Here is a 21,876-nt window from a genome sequence, read left to right as displayed (position 1 = left end):
ACAGTTAAATATATGTTGCCTTGTTTCACTCTAAAAATAATGCTGAGAAAATATGAAGGTAGATATTAACACTCAGGTTAAGGAGTCTGCAGGTCATATAGTTTAGCTGGATGTAGAAATGGAACTCAATTTTAGATAGTGTAACTCCTAGTTCAGTGTTCTATCCACAATACTTCACTGTTATCCATAAAGATGTGGTCATCCATTTCATTTTGGTACTCAATTTTGATCCTGAAGTTTTTTTAAAGTTAAGTTATACTCAATGTGAGATGATACATGCAAATACCAAGATGTGTCTTAGATGTGTGCTATGGGAAGCCAAGCAAGCAGGCTTCCCAGGGATGGTTTATACCAAAACAGCTCCATTTTTACATTTTAAACATCACAGTCCCATATATGATTTCATTTGAAAACTAAAAAACTAAAACTAAAGAGTTCAGCTCAAAAAATGTCATTAATTTCCTATACAAAAGCAAATTTTATTTAAGGCAAAGTTACTATGAATTCTTCTGCCTATTCTTATTGCCTACTTTATGTTTGTGCAAATTTAGATTTCAAACTAAGTTTGCTAAACAAAGCATAACAGAAGAGTATATCCAAACAAACAAAAAAAAGTAAAAACTGAAACAGCAACCTTCTGCCCTAAACACATGATATATCCTACTTTTAAGTAAGAGAGAGTTTCAGTTATTACAAATAACCAGAATTTGTATTTAACTAGGATCCCGTTCCACCTTCACTTCAAACACAGGGAGACTGTGAATGGAAAAAAGGTAGTATGCAAAGTTTAATACAATTAACTACAAATTCTGCCACAACACACAAAGGAAATTACAAGCACCCGTTTCTGATGATGTGTATCAATTTAGAGGTCTGCCTCAACTGACTTTCCACATACCTTATGGGAATAATGGGGATCCATGATCCGTGCAAGACCAAAGTCACCTATCTTCAGCACCAAGTCTTCAGTATTAATGAAAAGATTAGCTGGTTTGAGATCTCTGTGCAGCACGTTTGCTGAGTGAATGTATTTGAGCCCACGCAGCAGCTGATACATGAAAAGCCTGGCGTGCTCTTCCAGTAAAGGGCCCTGCTCCAGCACATTAGCCAAGTCTGTCTCCATGTATTCCTGAACAATGTAAACACTGCTCAGTTCGGTAAGAGAGCCCACGTCATCCGTTAACTGGCTTCCACTAGGACCAAGAATTTCAAACACCTTCACAATGTTATCGTGGTCAAGTCTTCTAATAATTTTGATTTCGCGTAGAGCATGTTTGACACTCTGGGGATCAGTAAGGACAATTTTCTTGATGGCTACTCTTTTGTCACAGTCATTGTCTACAGCAGAAAAAACCAAGCCATTGCCTCCACAACCCAATGGTTTTAAGTCCATATACCTAGAGCCCAGATCAAAACCATGAATGTTCATGAGACTTTCAAATTTCTCTGCCATTTTTAAACCCTTACTATTGGCTTTTCCTTTCAAATTGTTGAACTTGTGTGAACAAGGAATAAAACTGGCATCAAAAGGAAAGATCTTTTAAAAAGGGAGAAAAAAATAATTCTGCGTCCACAGCAAGATGGTTTCTTGATGCTCATTGCATATGCCAACCAGGCCTGTTGAGTTCCCCTTAGATTTAAAGCTCAAAAAGCTCTACTCATACTGAGAATTAAAAAGATTGCAGTACTCATAGTTCAAGAAAGGGACAGCAACTCTGCAGACATTTAAAGAAAACACTCAAGAAACTCAAACGGAATGAAATGACATACTATGCACTCAGATTTACTGTGCTGAAGGATTTAACATTTAACAAAAATGTGAATAAATATGCACACAACAGGCTTCTATGAACATTCTCCTCACAGTGCAGATACATTCAGTGTTGGACTGGTCCTGAGCAGCATCATTCTAAGGTGCTGGTAAGCGCTATTTCCGTTTTGCTTCTTTTCTTCCTCTGTTGCTGTATATTTCAACAGGAAGCCCTGGCGGCTGTTGGTTAACAGAAGATGTCTTTTGTTAGTGATCAGGTGGCTCCAGCTCACCACAATCACAATCAAAGCTACCGTCCATCTTACTCTGATACAACCTGGAGGATGAGAAAAAAGAAGGAAAAGAGTCACCACTGCAGGAAATGCTCTTTTAATCAACTTTATAAAATGACACAAACTGGGCATTTAGCTATAAGCTACCACTGGTGGTGTATTAAACTTACATACATCACTAAATGGAAAGCTTACCCTCAATCAAAAATAGCTACCTATGTTATAAGCAATTCACATGTGTTGACTCAGGCTCCAGACCTCACCATACTAGATTCTTTGTATTATCTAGGTCATTAGGCTGTATAATTTCTTAAATGCCAATGAGCAAAGGAAAAGTTCATAATATTTTTACAGAATTCTTTAGAATTTTTCAGTAAAGCATTTGCAACATTTTTCTAAAAATACATACATAATATCTTAAAGTGTTAGTTCATTAAAGGGCATGTTTATTTATTAACTCTGCCTGACAGAGTTAATGCCTGACAATACCTAATGAACAAAAATGTAGCAGTACAAATAAGAAATTTGCCAAATATGCTCTTAAACTTACAAGGTGAACTTCGTAAGTTCACTTACAAAGGGGTGAACTTAAACAGTGAATTAACCTATGAATAAAGCCTATGAAATGTTTAACTTCACTGATGATCAAAAATATCAAATTACTTCATGAAGATGATATTTCAGATTGGAAAAATAGTTTGAATGAAGTGTCTCAACTGCAAATATCAAGTCTGGAGAGGAATGTAGAAAAACAGGAACTTTCCTACAAAAATGGTGAGAGTTTACAAGGGACAGTTAGGGAGTTTGGGATTGATACGTATACAAAATGTTATAATTAAAATGGATAACCAACAAGAACCTACTGTACAGCACAGAGAACTCTGCTCAACATTATGTGGCAGCCAGGATAGGAGGGGAGAGTTTAGGGGAGAATGGATACATGTACATGTATGGCTGAATCCCTTTGCTGTCTACCTTAAACTATCACATCATTATTAATCAGTTATAGTCCAATTTAAAATAAAAAGTTAATAAAAAATTAAAACAAAATAAAGTTATCATAAAATATTGGGAAAGAGTAAGAACATCAAAAAACAATTTGGCATTAAGTAGATACATAAGTAAATAAATAAATATCATACCTATGACTTGGCAATTTTTCTTCAAGGAAAATTCCCTAGATAAGTGCTTGCAAATGGATATACAGATGTTCACTTTTTTTTTTTTTGGAATAGCAAAATAACAAAAACAGCCTAAACTTTCAACAATAAGAATAAATGAGTTATAGTCATACAGTGAACTACTATATAATAGTAAAAATGAAGATGGCAGAAATCATCAAATATATACTAAATTTAAAAAGCAAACTGCATACAGAAACACGCATGCTGCAACTAGTTATAGCAGGTGGATAAACATGCAAAATAAAGCTATTTTAAGGTACATTCAGATGTAGCAAAAGTATAAAAACATAAGATTGATAAATAACAAATTAAAGATAATAATCACCTTAGGAATGAAGGAAGAAACAAGAATGGGGCGGGGGGATTACACAGCATGCTTCAACCAATCTTTAATGTGTTATTTTTTAAAAAACAACTGAAGTATGACAAATTATTAGAATGTTATAGAGTTAGGTAGAATGTAAATGAAGAGTTCATATTACAGGCGGAAACATAGGCAGACAAAAAGCAAAACACACATTAGATGGCAATAAGTGGTATGGAAAAATAAAATAGAAAAAAGAGACAAAGAGGGTAGTGAGGAAATGCCTCTCTGATAAGGTGTTACTGGAGCAAAGCTCTAAGGGAGGAAGTAAGGAGGTGGGTGGGCCTTAAGGATGTTATGTGGAAGTAACTGTTATAGACAGAGGGGGCTCCAATATAAAATAAAAAGTTTTAAAACATCAAAATAAATTTATCATAAAATATTGGAAAAAAGTAAAAACATCAAAAAGCTATTAGGCATAAATAAATACACTAAGATGAGCATTTGTTTCATGTTCCAAAAGCAACTAGGAGACCAATGCAGTAGCTCATTTAAACATATTAATACATGCCTATAAGCATGTAATACAGCCTAGACCCTTAAACGAAAAGGCTTCCTGGTGCTGACTTTTGACCTTAAAGCTAGTATAGGTGCATATACAATGCTATTTTCTCAATGAGTCTGAAAGGACTGGAAATAGGACAGCTGCAATAATCCTTGGTTCAAAGAGCTAATTATAATTATTTAAAGGCAGGAGAAACTTTTATCAGTGAATGAAATAAAGCTGTCCATTCTGAACCTGAAGACATGACAACTTGCAATCACCTTCAGGTGTGGCTTAAGAACTGCTAGGACCAAACACATCAGCTATTTCACAGTGGTGAAGCTTCTATACAACAGAGGAATCTACCTTATTTCCCTGTCTGCTTCATTCATATTTCTATATACTTCACATGTGGAAATATATGATCCTGAAAAATAAGGTAACAGCATATGCTTCAATCTGAGCAAATCTTCAATTCTGAGAGATCCATAAATACGAAAAATAACTGTGTGAGAGAGAAACTGATAATACGAATAACTCAGAAACTAAGTAGATAAATGACCCCTCTTGCCCTGATGTAGACAATTCCTTAAAGATCAATCAAGTTTTAAGTTTTTGATAAATGCACATTTTTATGTCTGTTTAACAGACTTGACATAATACTAAAACCTCTAAGTACTCTCATAAGCTTCTAGTTCACTAACACAGCAATCAGAGACAAGCAGAAATAACGCTTCGCTAAAACACCACCACTCTCATTCACGAGAAAAGTATCACAGTAGAAACTCCATTCAGAGGATGAATTGCAGACTCAAGACCTCCATCCATATCGGGCCCCTTTCAATCTCAGTGAGATCAAGAAGCATTACAGACCAGAAACAAATGTAAGGATGAGAATGCCCTTTCGGAAATCTCAAAGACACTGGTCATCATTTACAGGGGTAAAGAATGGGTAAAAATTCATTTCAGGGAAGGTAAGAGCTTATGCCTAGGCTGAGAGCTACAGAGTTCTCATTACAGACTCAGATGATGCCTATACTGAAAGCCTTGAGCAAACTTTACAGAAATATGAGACCACAATCTCAAGAATGTAATATTTATCAACTAAACTGTAATTCCACCAGACAGTGAGGACTGTACCAATAAAAAAAACTGGGATGGGGGAGTGGCAGAGGAAAGGTTGGGGAGTGCTTGCCTGTATAGTCGCCTCACTGCTCTGTGAGTAGTAGTCTTCAAAGTCCTTCAATATCTGTTAGACCAAAAGCTTTTTAGCACCTTTTCATCCAGGAGCTTGAAAAGTAAGCCCACCTTAATCAGTAAGTTGGAGGTAACGCCATACCTCTGTATGATAAAGTGGATCTAGTAAATGCTTCCAATTCAGTGCCCTCCATTCAGCAAGTATTTGCAAATTGTGTTATGTACTTGTCAGCATCCTAAGCACTGCAGATAAAATGGTAAGTAAAAATAGGCTTGACCCCTGCCCTCATGAAGTTTATAGTACAGCTGGAAACAAACAACAATAGGAAAAAAGGGAATGCAGAAGGGAAAAAGCAGTACAGGATGCTGTGAGAGCCTAGACACTGGGTGATCTGACCTAATTAGAGCAGTCAGGATATGCGCCTCTGGAAGCCATAAAAAGCCAAAGGCCTCCCATGCTCCTCCTTACTGACTATGAAAACAGCTTCTTCCTTATCACTATGACCCTTACAGCAGTTACATTTCAAATCCTGATCTTGTCCAATCACCTCCATCTTTCACATCCACCAAGCAGTCATCGGGCATGCAACTGCAACTAAACTGGATCAGCAGATTACTGGTCAGTGCATCCTCCATCTACCTCAACAACCTCTAGAAATGTCTCATTTATACCATTTTCTCCACCATCTATCATGTTTAACTTCATAAAAGCAAAGTTCAAGGCTCAGACTCAAGATGTGCAGTTCTCCTTCCTTTTGCACTTTCTACACACTTCAAGGAAAGAAAGGGAAAACCAAGCCAGGACAGTAACTTTAAAATGACCCTTCCCACCACCTTTTTAATTTCTATGTCTCCAAATGTTTCCCATTCCTACTAATCTGAGTGCTGATACTGTGTTGCTTGGAGAGAGATCACTGGTTAAGTTTTAATTAGCTAAGTTGATGTTGCTTTGTTTTTAACAATTTGGTAAATAACAATGAAGGGCAGAGAATGATTTATAAGAATGAAGCTGGCTCTTTGGTCTTCTTTTAGTGATTCACCATAACATGGAAGTAAAAGCTCTCTGTATAGCCAGGCTGAGTACCAGCTTCCAACATTTACAAGATAGTTCCCTGAAACTACATTAGCCACAAATGTTGCCTCGAGCTTTTTCTTCCCTAAATTGCCTCCTGCTTTCTGTCACTTAGCTCACTCCATCACCAAGAGAAATGCAGGTACTCTAAGTCAGGCCTAAGTGTATGAAGTCATAAAACACAAAAGAAAGAAATAAAAAAGACAGTAGAATAACTTCACTTTGCTTTCATGCATTGGAGAAGGAAATGGCAACCCACTCCAGTGTTCTTGCCTGGAGAATCCCAGGGACGGGGGAGCCTGGTGGGCTGCCGTCTATGGGGTCGCACAGAGTCGAACACAACTGAAGTGACTTAGCAGCAGCAGCAGCCTCATTTCCACATTCTACAGAAATTCGATTTTCTTTCCCTTCTTACCCATGAACAACTTGGTCAGTGTCAGCAAGTACAAGTTTGAGGTGAGGGCCTTAAATATAAAGGTTACTTGCCTGATATTCCCTTCCATCTTCTATTCTGCTGCTTCTCAGGTTAAATGCTGACTTGGGTCATCTGGCCTGATCACACTCACTCACTCACTTACCCCCACCCCTCACCAGCTCTTGCCTATTTAGCTCTTCTCCAGGGTCAACCAAGTAACCTGAGTTAACTGGCATTCAGCCAGCCTCACATCTCAGCCAAAGCTCAGTTACTTTTGGAGAGAAGGGAAAGGTTGAGCTCTACTTACATTCACCTAGGACTGTTTCCTAACCCTGGCACAGAGAGGTGTTGTTATAGCAAATTCACCCTTCCCTAAGATCATGTTCTCAAGCTCTCATCAAAGCTACTAAGCTTCTAGGGCAGAGAAAGCCAAAGACTACAGCTTAACTGCTTGCTTATAGGCATTCCTGACAAAGCTCTTACTCCTAATGCAGGGTAGCCCACAGTTATCAGGGACCCCTCTCAGGATTTGGGCCTCAAGGAGGTCCGAAGTGCAAACCAGTGTCAGTGAATCATCTCAGGAACTCTGTGTGAGAGGGAGGACCTTAACACTTAAGCATCAAAGCCTAAGGGGCTTTTGCCTGCTATCAGTAACTGCCATTAGCTACAGAGACAGACTTTCAAAGATGGATGCTTACATAGCTTCTAACAAAGTAACCAGTTTTTTAAAAACTTCTCTTCTAGTCCTAACTTCTGTTCTTAAATTGTCTGAACCTTTGCCTAAATGCATTTTAACATTAGGGACTTCAACCATTTAAAAGGCCATTATAAGATAAACGTCATATGTTTATTTTGATGCTCATATCTAGTTGCTATTTACTCTAGGTACTCACATTGGAATATCAGAACTTTACAGATTAGATAAACTAGTCACACGATCTCTAAAGTGAAAGTGAAGTCGCTCAGTCGTGTCCGACTCTTAGCGACCCCATGGACTGCAGCCCACCAAGCTCCTCCGTCCATGGGATTTTCCAGGCAAGAGTACTGGAGTGGGGTGCCATTGCCTCCTCCGTTAACAGCGGCTAGGCATACCCTTCCAATTCTAAAAGTCTATGACCTATGAAAGCACAGTACAAGTTTTCTAACCTGACTAGGTTTTGCTCCCACTTAATATACTAGGACGCCCAGAATGGTGGAACTGTGATTGAAATTGCTATAAAATTAACATTAAACATTTAACATAAAACATTAAACACAATCCCATCTACAAATTTATGGCTGGAAAATTTAAAATAATTATAATAACCCTTCAACCCCTTCCTATCTTCCTCCTGTCAGAGCCGTCATTTCTAAGACTCTTCTCCTAACCAATGGCAAGGAAACACTGGGGCAAATATATAAGCAGAAGACACTTGGGCAGCCTTCTTCTTCAAGTACCTTTGGAAATCTAACGATTCCAACTAAACAAAAATGAATACAAATTTCTATAGTAGTTGAGAGACAACTTATACAGTGTTACAGTAACAAATAACCCCCAAACCTCAGTGAGTAAAAAGACCTTTTAAATCTGGCTCATGCAACAAGTGAAACAGCTGTTATCCAAACTCCTGAAGGAGCTATACCACCTCTATCACAGCCACTCAATGTGCCAGAGGGAAAGAAATGAGAATATCTCACTGATATGTAACGTCGTGCGTGCTCAGTCATGTCCAACTGCTCACAACTCCATGGACTGTAGCCCGCCAGGCTCTTCTGTCTTAAGGATTATCCTGGCAAGAATACTGAAGTGGGCTGCCATGTCCTCCAGGGGATCTTCCTGACCCAGGGATGGAACCCGCATCTCCTGTACTGGGAGGCAGGATCTTTACCACTGATCCACCTGGGCCGCCCCACTGATTCGTAAACCTTCATCCAACAAATCATACACTTCACTTCTACTCATATTTTACTGACCAAAGCAGGTCACATGGTGGCACCAACTTCAAGGCAGTAGGGAAATGCCATCCCAAAATGGCCCAGAAGCAGTTTTTAAGAGCTTTCACTGTTTGTTTCAATTCTTCCATCCATCCACTACATTTTTATTCAACAAAACCTTGAGTGCTTATCAAATGCCAGGCACTGTCTTAGGCATTAAGGTATAGAAGGCATCAAATTGGTTAAAAAAAAAAAAAGCCTCATGGAGCACGTACTCCTAGAGCATTGTATTCCACTGCAGTAGATTCCATTGTAGTAGACTTCTCTCTGTCCACTAGGCTTGCTTTCTCTTTTCCATAGCATTTTCCTTCCTTTGTCTTTTGCCATCCATCCCCAATCTCATTTAATCTACCCTCTAATCTTCAAATCCTCTAATCTTCATTTTCTAGGGCACCACTCCCTTCCCCCTTGCTGCAGTTCTATTTTTAAAGGTTTGGGACTAAGTACCTTTACTGACATTTTCTGAGCATAGTTCCTGATGGCAGGCACCTTAAACACTACTGAATGAATTAATGTAAATAACATATTCTACTTGGTAGGAGAAAGCTTTGGAGAACACAAGCTCTACCCTCAATTTTTTCAGAATTTGATCACATTCTGACCTACCATGTGGGAACATCGGTGATGACTCCAGATACGGTGCTTTCCTTTCCAGGCATTAGCTCAGGAGCCTCACCCTATGGTGAACATATAGGTCTGCCAACACACGAAGAAAGCAATTGATTTCAACCCAGTTGGACTGGAGAAACAGAAAAACGTTAGCTGTTATAGCTCCTAGTTTGTTTTGCTGAGGTAGTGGAGAGGGACTGCACCACTGAAGCAGTGCCCTATATAACCAGATGAGCAGGACTCTGTAAAAAGTCCTGCTAGCTTAGCAAGTAGGTATTGTGAAGATATGGAAGATCATGCCAGTACTCTCTGATTGTACTGTTCTTTATCCCATGTTAGGAGAATCTGAAAGCACCACAGCTTTCCAGACTGGCATCAAATACAACAGCTGTTATTTCTGAGCTAACCCTGGTGAGGGTCTGAAGAAGGTCCCACTGCTCAAGGCCACATAAAACATGTCTGGACGCCCACCAAATGGAGACAATCACATGCTTATTTAAGAGTGTGCCCAATTTTTAAAAAAAATTATTCAGAATGGCATATAGCTTTTCTGGAATATCTTTTCTCCTTTGTTTCTCATTTTCTCCAAACCTAAACAAGAAAGCTTGTAAGATAGAAAATAGTGTAAGTAGGAACTTGCCTGATGGTCAAGTGGTTAAGCATCCACCTTCCAATGCAGGGGACATAGGTTTAATCCCTGGTCCCAGAAGATTTCACATGCTATGGAGCAATGAAGCCCAGGCATCATAACAATTGAGCCTGAGTTCTAGAGACTGTGAGCCACAACGAAGACCCTATGTGATGCAACTAAGACCTGATGCGGCCAAATTAAAAAAAAAATAGCATAAGTCTCTTATCAGAGTCACATGACAGTTTGATACTGCTGAAAACTTCTCATCTGATGTCACCAACCCCATATTAAAAACAAAGAAGCATGAACTAAAGTGATCTGAAGTTTAGTCCAGGATCTGTGGCGAAACTAGCTTTGTAATCAAAGCCTCTCATATTACTATGTCTCAGTTCCTCATCAGGAAAATGATGTAGCTAAACTCCATGATTTCTACAATCTCTTCCAGCTCCAAAATATTTTAAGTTTAGTGAAAAACTCAGGATTTCCACTTCTGATTAAAATGCAGAAAGTTGCAAGATACCATTACTCTCTTCCGATAAACCATGATAAACTGAGTAAGCTGCTGCTGCTGCTGCTAAGTCACTTCAGTTGTGTCCGACTCTGTGCAACCCCATAGACCAGGCTCCCCCATCCCTGGGATTCTCCAGGCAAGAACATGGGAGTGGGTTGCCATTTCCTTCTCCAACACACGAAAGTGAAAAGTGAAAGTGAAGTCGCTCAGTCGTGTCTGACTCTTAGCTACAGAACTGTAATTAAGAAATACACCTGAAAGCTAAGGATGCAAAGAACTCTAAACCCTAGAAAATATCAAGCCCTTCCTAACACAAGAGATCATGGTTATTCTCATTTCTCATAAAGTTGCAAGAGAACAAGATATTTTCCACTAACAGGACGAAGAAGAAGCCAGTCAAATTTATAAACAATGATATTTGCCGCACGCGGGTTCAGGTAACAGATTAGAATTCAGAGGAAGCCCAGTTACAAGCCCTACCTGCCAATCCTTCCCCACGGGTCTTCACTGAGAGTACAAGTCTGAAGCCAAGTCAGAAAAGCTGAGAGAAAACCTCATGAAGCATATGGGCATCCATTTTGTCCAAGACAGATGCCCCTCTCAAGGTGGAGGTCAAGACAGGAAGTATGAGATAAATCCCTCAAAGGCACTCTTGAGTATAAGGCAAATATTCTTCCTAAGAAAATGGGCAAAAACCTGATGTAAAGAAAACCGGAGGTGGTACTGGAAATCAAAGAAAATGTCCAAGCAATCCAAAGAGCCAGCAGCAAGGCTGAAAAGTAGTTCAGAAAGCTGACATGATTTACAAAGCTGACAGGGCAGAAGTATGTGATGAGACAATGGGCAAAAACTTCCCCAAACTGATAAAGACATCAACTCACAGACCTGGAAGGTCAATGAACTGCAAGCAGGATAAATACAAAGAAAAATCTAGGCACGTGATAAACTGTTGAAAGTTAGAGAGCGGGAAGGTCAAGAGCAACTCTTAAAAGCAACTATGAAAGAGAAAAAAGTATATACTAGGGAAAAACAATAGGAACAAAGGCAGACAAACACAAAAGCTAAAGACAACAGAACATCATCTCTCAAGTGTCGAAAGAAACAACCAGCCCAGAAGTCTAAATCGAGGGAAACATACTTCAAAAAGGACAAAACAAAAACATTTTCAAAGAGAAAAAAATGAAAAGAATTTGTCCAACAGATCCCCATTACAAGAAACGCTAAAAGAAGTTTGTTATCATGAAGATGAACCAAATGGAAGATCTACAGAAAGCATAAATAATTGGAAAAAGCAAAAAGCCTTAAAAAAAAAAACAACCCAATCCACACGTTTAAATGTCTTTAAGAGACTATTGATTGTTTAAAGCAAAAGTAGTAATGTATTGGGGTTACAGCATATGTAGAAGTAAAACATAAGAGCACAGTGTGTTTCAAGAGGGTGACCTGAATCATGCGGTCTTAAGGTTTGCAGTGTTAGTGAAGTAGTTTATACTGTTTAAATAGACTGTGAAAATAAACTGTGAAAAATAGACTGAAAAAAATAAAAAGGCTCAGGGGTCATCCTTAAACACCTTCTCCCTTTTTGGTCATCTGTCGTTGCTGTATGTGCTGTTTTAGTCAAGAGTCGTGTTCGACTCCTTTGCGACCCCACGGACTGTAGCCTGCCAGGCTCCTCTGTCCATGGAATTTTCCAGGCAAGAATACTGGACTGGGTTGCCACTTCCTTCTGCAGGGGACCTTCCTGACCCAGGGATCAAATCCACATCTCGTGCATTTCCTGCATTGGCAGGTGTATTCTTTACCACTTAGCCACCTGGAAAGTTCCTTTTTGGTCATTATGTTTACTTAATAATATCCCATCAAGGGGAGTGAAGGGAAAGAAAAAGAGAAAACTAAAATCACCAATTGTAAGTAATGATTCATTTTGCTAGGCAGTTTTTGTGTAATTTTTACATCAATAATGATACAAACTAATACATTAGCATTTAAATACCACAGATTCACTGACACTTTCAAAGAAGATAAAAATTTACCATGTTACACAAGACAAAGACACATATTTTATTATTTTTCCCACATATTTTAATTGAAATAATTTTTAGAGGCTCTACTTTATAACTTAAAAGTATACAGTTTTTAAGAATTTAAGAACTACATTATGGAATACAGTTCAAAAAGTTTTAACTTGAGGATATAAATAACATTATCTGGTACATATTTATCTTACATTATCAGCTTTTATAAAAGCAATTAATGAAAAAATTTGTATTATAAAGGAAATCACAGCACTGAACATGAGAATAGATTTTTTTTAATACAGAACAACAGAAAGCCTAAGAATGTATTATATATGAAGCATACTACTCTTACACTAAATCCTCCTAACAACACTGCAAAATGGGTCCTGAGATTTTTAGAGAATTTAAATAATGCATTAAAAGTCACACACACTGAGAGCCAGAATTTGAACTTCAGGTTTCAGTCCAAAGCCCATGATCTTCTTTCTAATAGTAATGTAATTTATTGACAAGTACACTGTACCTTTCTTCCCAACCCTAGTGTTTCTTATAGACAGGACATTCTTCCGCATAACCAGAATACAATCATCAAAATCAGAAAATTGACACTGGCATAGTATTACCACCTAATACTCAGATCCCATTTAAGTTTTTGCAACTGTACCAATAATGTACAGAGAGCTAAAAAACTCAGTTCAGAATCATGTTACAATGACTACAATGCAATCTTTAACATATTTTTCCCTTCAGAAATTTAAGGGAGCCAAACATTTTATAGGTGCACAAAAATTTACTGAGCACTTGGCATGTGTCAAGCAGTGTTCTATGGCACAGTGGAGAATAAGACAATTAAGGTTCTTCTGCTTCCAAACAGTTTACACTCTAATGAGAAAAGACCAACAAGTAAGTATAACTTCAGGTTTGGCCAAGTGCTCTGATGGAGTGGCTTGGAAATGGCCATCTAAAATGCTGCAACCCGAATAGTAAACGGAAGCAGCACTACTAAGAGATGGAACAAGAGGATCCCAAACAGAGGGGAAAGAAATACAATCTAGATCAGGATGTAACTTGGAATTTTGGAGGAAAAGAAAAGAAGCCAGTGTACTGACGGTGTCCTTAGTAAAGGGAGCAGGGAGTGATGCGAAAAAGAGGCACGATTCTGAATTTTATAACTAAGAAAGCTATTGAAGAATTTTAAGCAGACAACTGGCATGGTTGCATTTCCATGTTTCCAAGATAATTCTAGCTACTGGGAGGAGAATGCACTGAAGAAGATGGTCAAGTGAAAGGAGAGACCAGTTAAAAGCTATTTCAGCAGGCCACATGAGATAACGGCGACTGAGACCAGGCTGGTAGAAATGAGGAAGAAAACCAGGACAACCCGAATATTCTGGAGACCAAGAAAACCTGGCGATGGATTGGATATGGTGGATGATACAGGGAAACATAGGTTTTAAGCATAACTCCTAGGTGCCAATTACTGAGATGGGGGAGACTGGAATAACACTATAAGAGAAGGAGTTCTATTTTGGACACGTTAAGTCTATTCAGGTGAGATATTTAAACCAGAAACATATATTTGATAATTATTCACATGTAGATAGTGCTTTATTGACTATGCCAAAGCCTTTGACTGTGTGGATCACAATAAACTGTGGAAAATTCTTCAAGAGATGGGAATACCAGACCACCTGACCTGCCTCTTGAGAAACCTGTATGCAGGTCAGGAAGCAACAGTTCGAACTGGACATGGAACAACAGACTGGTTCCAAATAGGAAAAGGACAACGTCAAAGGTGTATATTGTCACCCTGCTTATTTAACTTATATGCAGAGTACGTCATGAGAAACGCTGGGCTGGAAGAAACACAAGCTGGAATCAAGATTGCCGGGAGAAATATCAATCACCTCAGATATGCTGATGACACCACCCTTATGGCAGAAAGTGAAGAGGAACTAAAAAGCTTCTTGATGAAAGTGAAAGAGGAGAGTGAGAAAGTTGGCTTGAAGCTCAACATTCAGAAAATGAAGATCATGACATCTGGTCCCATCACTTCATGGGAAATAGATCACTGCAGATGGTGACTGCAGCCATGAAATTAAAAGATGCTTACTCTTTGGAAGGAAAGTTATGACCAACCTAGACAGCATATTGAAAAGCAGAGACATTACTTTGCCAACAAAGGTCCGTCTAGTCAAGGCCATGGTTTTTCCAGTGGTCATGTATGGATGTGAGAGTTGGACTGTGAAGAAAGCTGAGCGCCGAAGAATTGATGCTTTTGAACTGTGGTGTTGGAGAAGACTCCTGAGAATCCCTTGGACTGCAAGGAGATCCAACCAGTCCATTCTGAAGGAGATCAGCCCTGGGTGTTCTTTGGAAGGAATGATGCTAAAGCTGAAACTCCAGTAATTTGGCCACCTCGTGCTAAGAGTTGACTCACTGGAAAAGACTCTGATGCTGGGAGGGATTGGGGGCAGGAGGAGAAGGGGACGACAGAGGATGAGATGGTTAGATGGCATCACCGACTCAGTTGACATGGGTTTGGGTAGACTCTGGGAGTTGGTGATGGACAGGGAGGCCTGGCGTGCTGCAATTCATGGGGTCTCAAAGAGTCACACACGACTGAGCGACTGAACTGAATGAACTGAGATAGTATTTTAAAAACTAAATTGAATGAGACTATCTATGGACAGAACTAAGAGAAGAGGAAGAAAGTCCAGGACCAATCTCTGTGTGCTTAGTCGCTCAGTCGTGTCCAACTCTTTGCAACCCCAAAGACTGAAGCCCATCAGGCTCCTCTGCCCATGGGGTTTCTCCAGACAAGAATACTGGAGTGGTTTGCCATGCCCTCCTCCAGGGGGATCTTCCCAACCCAGGAATCGAACCTAGGTTTCCTACACTGCAGGTGGATTCTTTTTTTTTTTTTTCAAGGAGAATCTGAAAATAACTCAAGGCTTTTATTATTATTATTTCCCCATATGGAAGCAACACACTCATCATTGCCCACCCCAAAGCAACAGAAGTGATTAGAGACACAGGCCTTCAAAGCTGAGACACCCGGGTACAGCCAAGGCCTTTAAACAGCACCAAAGATAGACACACACACAGTTTCTGGTCAGATATGGCCTGCTTTGGCCCTTGACCTTCGACAATGCTGCTGCCAAGTCGCCTGTGTCGTGTCCGACTCTGGGTGACCCCATGGACTGCAGCCTACCAGGCTTCTCCGTCCATGGGATTCTCCAGGCAAGAACACTGGAGTGGGTTGCCATTGCCTTCTCCATGCAGGTGGATTCTTTACCAGCTGAGCTACCAGGGAAGCCCAGACCAACCTCTGGGATATGCCAATACTTAGAGGCAGGAGAGGAGAGAGAAGCCTGTTAATGTATGACAAGGTGTGAAGTAGGAAGAGAACAAAAATATGTGTCTCATAAACTAAGAGAAGCAGGTGAATAGGCAGGAAACTGTTAACAATACTGAATGCTGCTATAAGATCCTTTAAGATGGATTTGGTAAATGGTATCGCTGGTAACCTTGACTTAAGAGTACTTTCAGTGGTGAGATGGTGACACAAGTCTGGAGTTGAAGAACAAAGCAAAGTGGAAGGAGAACACAAAGATAGTTCTTGAAAATATGCTTCAAAGTAGACTAGAGAAATGAGGCAATAGCTAGAAGAGAAAAATGTGGAATCAGGAGAGGGTTTGTAAGAGATTTCTACTCTATATCTACACTGTCCAGTACAGAAGCCAATAGCTACACAAGGATACCAAGCAAGTAAAATATAATTAGCATGACTAAGGAACTGATAATTTTTGTTTAAATAGCCAAATGTGGCTAGTGGCTACTGTATAGCTCTACAGCACATCTGTATATCAATAAAGATACCTGGTTCGATCCCTAGGTCAAGAAGATCCCCGGAGAAAGGATTGGCTATCCACTGCAGTATTCTTGCCTAGATAATTCCAAGAACAGAGGAGCCTGGAGAGCTACAGCCCATGGGGTTGCAAAGAGTTGGATTGGTACTTTTACTTTTCACTTTTTCAAAGACAGTCCAATAGAAGGGGCAAAATTCATGAGGCAGGCAAGAGACGAGTCCTTAAGAAGCTAAGAGAACGGGACTCCCCTGGTGGTCCAGTGGTTAAGACTTCACTTTCTAATGCAGGGGGTGATGCTTCGATCCCTGGTCAGGGAGCTATGATCCCACATACCTCTTGGCCAGAAAACCAAAAGGTGAAACAGAAGCAATATTGTAACAAGTTCAATAAAGACTTTAAAAATGGTTCACATCAAAAAAATATTTAAAAAAAAAAGATCAAGAGAAGGAATTTAGAGCACAAGTGGAGGAATGTACTAGGGATATACATGAATGAAGCAAGGCAAGAAGTCATGTAATTGGTGGGAACCAACAAGATTTAAAATCAGAATCTTAAACATAAAACTAAATACAGGCTGTAAGAAGCTGAGAACAAGGGAAAGGGAAGGTAATTCAAATTTACTGAGTGTCCATTAAGTGCCAGGCATTTTCTGAGTGGGGATTCTTTGGTGGCTCAGCAGTAAAGAATCACCTACAGTACAAGAGAAGTGGGAGATGTGGGTCTGATCCCTGGGTCAGGAAGCTCCCCTGGAGAAGGAAATGGCAACTCACTCCAGTATTCTTGACCAGAAAATTCCATGGACAGAGGAGAATGGAGGGCTACCAGTCTATGGGTTCACAAAGAATCGGACATGACTGAGTACACACACACATTTTCTAAGTAAAAAACTATTTCTGTTACTCAGAACCACCACCTTTTAAGTCTCATTTTACAAACAAGAGCACTGCTCCAAAAGATAAAGCAAGTTCACCAAAATCATGCAAGATTTGGACACAGGTCACTCTGACTTACTCTAGGGTTACAATCTTCCCACTGCATAAGGTGGAAGGTTAAGAACCACTCAATGTTTCTACACCTGGAAATAACACAAGAAAAGGCAGATCAATCTGGCAGCTATCGACAACTGCCAAAAAACCTGGAGATATTATGCCAGAGGCAAAAACTGTCCCCTCAATGCTACCCATAAGATAATTAAGGAACACTTACTTAACAGGTTATTTATTTTAAATATTTACGTACTTGGCCAAACCAGATCTTAGTTACAGCCTTTGGGATTTTCAGTTGTGACATGCATACTCTTAGTTGGGGCATGTGGGATCTCGTTCCCTGACTAGGGATTGAACTAAGGCCCCTGCATTGGGAGTGTGGAGTCTCAGCCACTGGACCACCAGGAAGTCCCTAACAGTTTATTTTTAATATTTTTAAATCCAAGTGTTTGAGACAAATGGGGAAATAGATATTCTTGCAGCTTAGATTCGGAGAAGGCAATGGCACCCCACTCCAGTACTCTTGCCTGGAAAATCCCATGGATTGAGGAGCCTGGAAGGCTGCAGTCCATGGGGTCGCTAAGAGTCGGACACGACTGAGCAACTTCACTTTCACTTTTCACTTTCATGCATTAGAGAAGGAAATGGCAACCCACTCCAGTGTTCTTGCTTGGAGAATCCCAGGGACGGGGGAGCCTGGTGGGCTGCCGTCTATGGGGTCGCACAGAGTCGGACACAACTGAAGTGACTTAGCAGGAGCAGCAGCTTAGATTATCTACACTATTGAACACAGGAGTATATCAGAAAATTGGCATTGCTTTATAATAACTACTAAACTAATACCTAGGCATTTTAGGGATGTAGGTAGTTAGAAACCTACCATCACTCCAACTTGTAAATTAGGAGGAAATTATTAAATTAAGTTTAAGTGAAGTGAAGTTGCTCAGTCCTGTCCGACTTTGTTGTGACCTCATGGACTGTTGCCTGCAAGGCTCCTCCATCCATGGGATTTTCCAGGCAAGAATACTGGAGTGGGTTGCCATTTCCTTCTCCAGGTGATCTTCCCAACCAAGGGATCGAACCTGGGTCTCCCACATTGCAGGCAGACTCTTGACCATCTGAGCCATCAGGGAATCCCAAATTAAGCCTAATCAGTTATTAAATTACAGCTCAAATAATTTTAAACTTAATGTGGGCAAAGATCATCTAAATATGTGCTGTCCAATACAGTAGCCACTAACTCCATGCAGCGAAGAATAAATTAATTAGAAATACATATAATTAAAAATTCAGTTCCTTGGGTATACTAGCCACCTGTCAAATGCTCAACTGTCATGTGGCTAGTGATTATCTCACTGGACAACACAGAGTAAAATACTAATACTTCTATCATCACAGAAAGTTCTACTGGACAGTGATTAGATTCTCAATCTTCCTTTTGATGTTTTTTAGGAGGGTCAATGGAAAGAGCAACTCAGAAGACCTGAGTTTTCCAAATCAGTCACTAACCAGCGGAGCAACTTATGTATGCATCACTTAGCAGTGTTGCCAGAAATGAACATGGGTTTGAATCACTTGAGAATCTAGTTAAACTGTAGCTTCTAAATAAGTCTTGAGATGGGGTCAGGATTCTGCATTTAATTCCCAAATGATGCTAATACTACTGGTCCAGAAATCACCCTGTACCAAGATTTTAGATCACTCTGGGCCTCAGTTTCTTGAGCAGTCAAATGATGTACCTGGGGGAAGATAAAATGTCCATGACTCCTCCGTAAAAACTAACATTTTATAGTTTTATGGTTGTACAGAATTAAATGCACATAGATTTCTCACATTCTGAAGAGACAGTATCTTTCCTGAAATAAATTTTTTTCCCTATGAAAAAGACATCAAATTTAAATGAAAATCAATGGGAAAATGTCGTTTGCTACAATCTCTGTATACTTTTTCAGAAATGGATTTAAAAGGTAGACATGTTATGTAAGATAAACCTTTTAAAAAGTATCAAAGGGGATACACTACACTTTCCAAATATGCAGTTCAGAAGGAAAAAAAACACTGGTGGATTCTGCCCATGCCACTATTACTTTAAAGGAATCAGTTCCACATGAAAAGCAACTCCCAAGGGGAAAAAAACCCAGTAACTACAATAACATTTTTGTTTTTGTAAAGTCTCAATCAGGACTGAGCAATAAAACCAACCAAAATCTCCGTATCTCTAGCAGGCTATAGGGTAACGTTAAGAGTCCACAAAACAGGCTAAAGGAGCTGACAGTGGGAAGCCAACAACGCTACAAAGAATTTACTATTGAGGCATGTTCTATTTTAACAGGGGCCCTAAAGTAACACAGAATTCAAGTGGGCAATGCAAACACAGAACTGGAAAGCAACAGGGAGGCTCATCATCATTTCGTAAGTCAATACCTCATAGAAGGAAGACAGACTAACACAACCAGTTTATAAATTCTGAATTAAGCATGACAGGTAATTACCTACATTCTTAAAACACAAACACACACTGGAAATACACGTTCAACCTCTAAAAGGCTTTTGAAAGTCTTTAATACTTTCTACTTGTATTTTTATATTTACTTTAGTAGGAAGTATATTTTAAAGTTTTAACTAAACTTTATTAAAGTTCCCCTATATAAATCATGCAATGTTCTTCCAAAATCTCTTCAAAGATTTAATTCACATTAATACACTTTACTGCCCACAAAACCATTCAAATAAATCACTGAGAAGATACACAAAGAAAAATATGAGAATGGCGAGTTTTTCTTCTCACTTTTAAAACACATTGTTATTCTCAATCCCCATTTTTCTCAATCTTATTTTAGGCCAACCTGCTAAACAATGGCTTTCTACAATCAGTCAAAATATTTTATTACCAAATTTCAATGTAAACCTTAAATTTGGAACTATACAATCAGCTCATCTAAGAAAAGGACTGATGAAAAAATAGTGCCTATAACAATACCTATTTTAACTTTTAAATTATTATATATTATAGTCTATTAAATTAATATAGATTAGAAAAAAGGAGAAAGCACTATATATAATTCCACCAGAGTGAAATGCTCATGTTCAGAGCTTTATCTGATTAAACACTGCTGTAGTTTTACAACACAAACTAATTTCTAGATAGTACAAAGTTAACTTTTACATTACCAATGGAAACAAAAAGGTTAATTTCTATCTATACCATAAAAGTACTATCTGTAAAAAATCCATAAGAAACCTCTCTCATCAATAGCCAAGGAACTGCTGTGGCACTGGCCAAAAAGTTCCCTCCGGTTTTCACCTAACATTTTACAGGAAAACCCAAATGTACTTTTTGGCCAACCCATAGGATCAAATATTTCATTGCCCCAACTGACTAGCAATTAATTTTACCTTTCTTTTCAACAAATGTTACCAAATTCCACCTGCAGGATATAAGATATCCCTTTAAAATGCAATTTCAGAAGCCATTACTTTTTTAGAGAATCTGTGGCTCCTCTGTGTGATAGAGAATTATAATGTAGACAGGAGCATTTTAGCCTATCATTAAAAAAAAAAATAGTGTATAAAAAAAAAGGGCCACGTAGCAGTCCGTGGGCAGGATGAGTCATCACCCAACTCAAAACTTGCAGCACTTCGAAGCTTCCTCCTACCCGACCCCATCCCCTTCAGCAATGTACCCTGAGTCAGCAAACCTTACTATTTTCTCAGTTATGAATTCTCACGATGTTTAAACGAACTTATGCAAAATGCTGCAACACTTTTAGTACTAACATTTGTCATTAGAACACGTACTTTTTCTATCGCAAAATTAACTGATCTTCAAATCAATCTTCTCTGGATTCTTTCTTAATCACAGAAAGTAGCAAACATTTTTAATCCTCTTTTGCAAATAACTGAACTACAAAATATGGTCATAAAGGTTTTTATAAATAATCCTCCATTTCCCAGAGCTCTTTTTCTAACAGTAATTCTTAGGTGATTGAAACACCTCGTGCTCAAATCTGGTATATTTCCTAGACGACTGCAATTCTTGAATTCAGGACACCAATAAGCAATTTTACAAGTTTCACAAGGCAATTCTTACTCAGTGATGTAGCACATATATGTGAAAGGACTCTGCTCCTTGGCACATAGCAAGCCCTTCCTAAACATGTCTGAACAACTACCCATTCAAGAAATGTAAAGCCTCTGCCACCGATTACCAAGCATATTTCAAACATAAGTATCTGACATTCTAAGAAGAAACTCTAGAGGCAATTTCCTTTCAGAGCCCACTCCTGTTTGATCCCTTCAATCTTCTAATTAGACTACTCTTTCCATTTCAGTTCCCCAACGTTCAAGAGAGAGGATGCGTCCAATCAGAGCTTTAAAAAATAACAAGGCTAGACGACTCAAACAATCGGAAAAGTACTCTGAAGCTGTTATCGCTCTATTTTGTCCCCTGTTACTTTTTCTTTCCTTTGATAAATCATCTTGTATCTGTAAAAAAAAAAAAACAAAACAAAACTCA

At 39.0% G+C, this 21,876-nt stretch overlaps 1 protein-coding gene across 6 annotated transcripts in view; it reads right to left on the bottom strand.

Moving 5' to 3' along the window:
* MAPK6 (mitogen-activated protein kinase 6) overlaps positions 1-21,876 on the bottom strand; it is a 34,437-nt gene that overhangs the window by 11,337 nt on the left and 1,224 nt on the right. For 2 of the 6 annotated variants that reach the window (XM_086320956.1, XM_086320957.1), the window contains exons 2-3: positions 9,340-9,429; positions 899-2,087 (exon numbers count right to left, since the gene is read on the bottom strand). In XM_086320956.1, coding sequence (XP_086177082.1) covers positions 899-1,453 — 555 coding nt within the window. In that variant the 5' untranslated portion in view covers positions 1,454-2,087; positions 9,340-9,429. Of the gene's footprint in view, positions 1-898; positions 2,088-6,830; positions 6,969-9,339; positions 9,430-17,385; positions 17,450-21,876 lie in introns of those variants that run through there. The other 4 variants (XM_086320954.1, XM_086320955.1, XM_086320960.1 and 1 more) reach the window with 3 other exon arrangements.

Source organism: Bos grunniens, chromosome 10 (genome assembly GCF_055505025.1).
Source record: "Bos grunniens cultivar Pamir isolate PY7600 chromosome 10, Bosgru_T2T1.0, whole genome shotgun sequence".
NCBI lineage: Eukaryota > Metazoa > Chordata > Mammalia > Artiodactyla > Bovidae > Bos > Bos grunniens.
The sequence above is the reverse complement of the archived record's forward strand: the minus strand, read 5'-3'. Positions and strand labels throughout refer to the sequence as shown.